General features: G+C 38.0%; 1 protein-coding gene across 1 annotated transcript in view; it reads left to right on the top strand.

Moving 5' to 3' along the window:
* The window catches only part of LOC308080228 (uncharacterized protein), a gene marked incomplete at both ends in the record, with an annotated part of 33,244 nt that overhangs the window by 6,613 nt on the left and 24,131 nt on the right, over nt 1-2,500 (top strand). The window contains 4 exons of the mRNA XM_080422004.1: nt 104-208; nt 412-460; nt 938-993; nt 1,695-1,782. Coding sequence (XP_080278130.1) covers nt 104-208; nt 412-460; nt 938-993; nt 1,695-1,782 — 298 coding nt within the window. The remainder of the gene's footprint in view (nt 1-103; nt 209-411; nt 461-937; nt 994-1,694; nt 1,783-2,500) is intronic.

Genomic DNA, 2,500 nt, shown 5'->3' with positions numbered 1-2,500 from the left:
CTGATATTATAGCAACATATAGTTTTTTCAGAAAACTGTTGTTGATGTAGAAGACATTTGTAGAATCGGCCTCAAGTCTTAATGTGTTTAAACTGTGTTTCAGGGTAAACTTCACGACTCTCAGCTGATGGGGATCATTCCTCGTATCGCTCATGACATCTTCGATCACATCTACGCCATGGACGAGAACCTGGAGTTCCACATCAAGGTAACAACACACAAACAAAGCAATTAAGATCAGGGAGTAAAATAATACATTAAAAAACTGTAATTCAATCTACATTGATGTCGCTTTTACATTTGATGACAAGCTACTCAAAGCAAAGCTGGGAAAAACAATGTAAGCTGCTCTGTTATTAAAAGACGTGTTGATTAAGTTGAGGTGCCTATAATTCAATTCAATGTTTACAGGTCTCTTATTTTGAAATCTACCTGGACAAGATCAGAGACTTGTTAGATGGTAAGACGTTTTCTTGTATTGAAACATTGTGATATTGATATGATATATTGATTGATATGATATTTTGATATGATTGAGAACCACTCTTATACCCTGTTTCAAAAAGCTCTACAGGATCTGGTTTGTATTGAGATTGTAGATCTGCTATTTCCTTTGCTATTTTTTGACCATTTCTGACCAGTTATGGCAATGTCAACAATGTAGACGATTTCTTACAAATATTTGGCCATTTCTCACATTCTGCCTACAATCACATGCCCAACATACAGTAGGGACACCATGTTGAAAGTGGTTAAACTGACACTAAGGATTTTGCAGTGTATCATTTAACCAACCTCTGTGAACATTACCGATACAAAAATAACAACGATTGTCTCATATCGAGTGGAGTTTGAGAAAGGTTTGCGTTTGTTTGGTTGCTCTGGGCAGCACTGAGAGACAGTAATGATGGTTGAATGTTCTCTTGTTCATTTCCAGTGTCAAAGACCAACCTGGCCGTCCACGAGGACAAACACCGGGTTCCATACGTCAAGGTAGGATATTACTTTGTTTTCATGTGACCGAAGGTCATTTAGATAGATTTAAACAGACGCTAGGTTCATTGTTTACCTGGTATCCTTTACCTGCTATCCTATAGCGAGGGGTGGGTGTGGGTGAGGAGGTATAAGAGGGGGTCTAGTCTATACTACATACGATTTATATAGCGCTTTTCTAGGTACTCAAAGTCGCTTTACAGAGCAGATATAAAAACAACTTTATTAAAAGTAACTAAAAAGGTTAAAACTATACTAACTATTAAGTTAGTGAGTAGTTAGGCAAAAAAACAGAATGACGGAGGCGCGCCGTCTCTTGTGAACTTGAGCAAAGAGAGGCACCGCGAGCGAGTCGCCGCGCCGAACGTTGCGAAGTCAACTAGAGCCGACTCAGCGCCGTTCAAGTTATGTACCGATAGGGACAGAATCATAAATTATCGGGTTAGGGTTAGGGTTATGGTTAGGGTTAGGGTTAGGGTTAGGGTTATGGTTAGGCTTATGAAATGATAGGCTGGCTTTCAGGAGGATATGTCCACTGGTAAAGCTCTAGGCCTGCAACTATTGATTATTATCCTAGCAAATATTTATACATTACTTTTTTGTTTAAGTGAATAATCAAGAAGCATGTGTTTTTATATGATTTTAATTAACGAGTCATAAAACCTACGTGTCTTGGTTGTAATAACCACATTGTGTGTCAGGGCTGTACGGAGCGCTTCGTGTCCAGTCCAGAGGAAGTGATGGATGTCATTGACGAGGGGAAAGCCAACCGACACGTAGCCGTGACCAGTAGGTGGCGCCATCCTTTCATTTAACAACGACACAAAAAATAAATACACCTGATTTGTAAAGTCATTTAGAATGAGACGCTTTCATGTTTTAGTTGACAATACAACTATCCAAAGTAACACAATATGAACTATGAAAAATATTATCTTTTTTTTGTTTATATGTCTCTGGTTTGATAGTGTTTTTTGTTTATTATTTATTATGTGGACCTATCCAAAGATGAGACATGGGTCAAAAATATTCAGAATTGTAGGTTTTTATTGTTGTAAAATGATGTTTATCACAGTTTCGATCATGTTTGTCACTGTTTCAAATGGGTTAGTCACCATGGCAGGTGTGTGCGAGATTGTCAGGTTCAGATGTTTTTTTTATGAATTTCAGATGAGTGTTTATCAGTTTCATGTAAGTGTTTAAATGAGCATTTCATTCATTTCAACCTTATTTTCATATAATTGGTCCTCACTAATTATGCTCATTATAAGATGACACCATTTCTGTCTACTCATTCTGTGTCTCAGGGGAGGGCTGTGGACAGTTCAGAATCAGGATGAGAGTTTCTATGTGTTTCACACATGAATCAGGAGTCACAGTATTTCTGTGTGTTTCACACATGAATCAGGAGTCACAGTATTTCTGTGTGTTTCACACATGAATCAGGAGTCACAGTATTTCTGTGTGTTTCACACATGAATCAGGGGTCACAGTATTTCTGTGTGTT

The sequence above is a fragment of the Gymnoscopelus braueri genome (assembly GCF_963280865.1).
Source record: "Gymnoscopelus braueri genome assembly, chromosome: 24".
In the NCBI taxonomy this organism is placed as follows: Eukaryota; Metazoa; Chordata; class Actinopteri; order Myctophiformes; family Myctophidae; genus Gymnoscopelus; species Gymnoscopelus braueri.
This window is presented reverse-complemented; position numbering and strand designations above follow the sequence as displayed.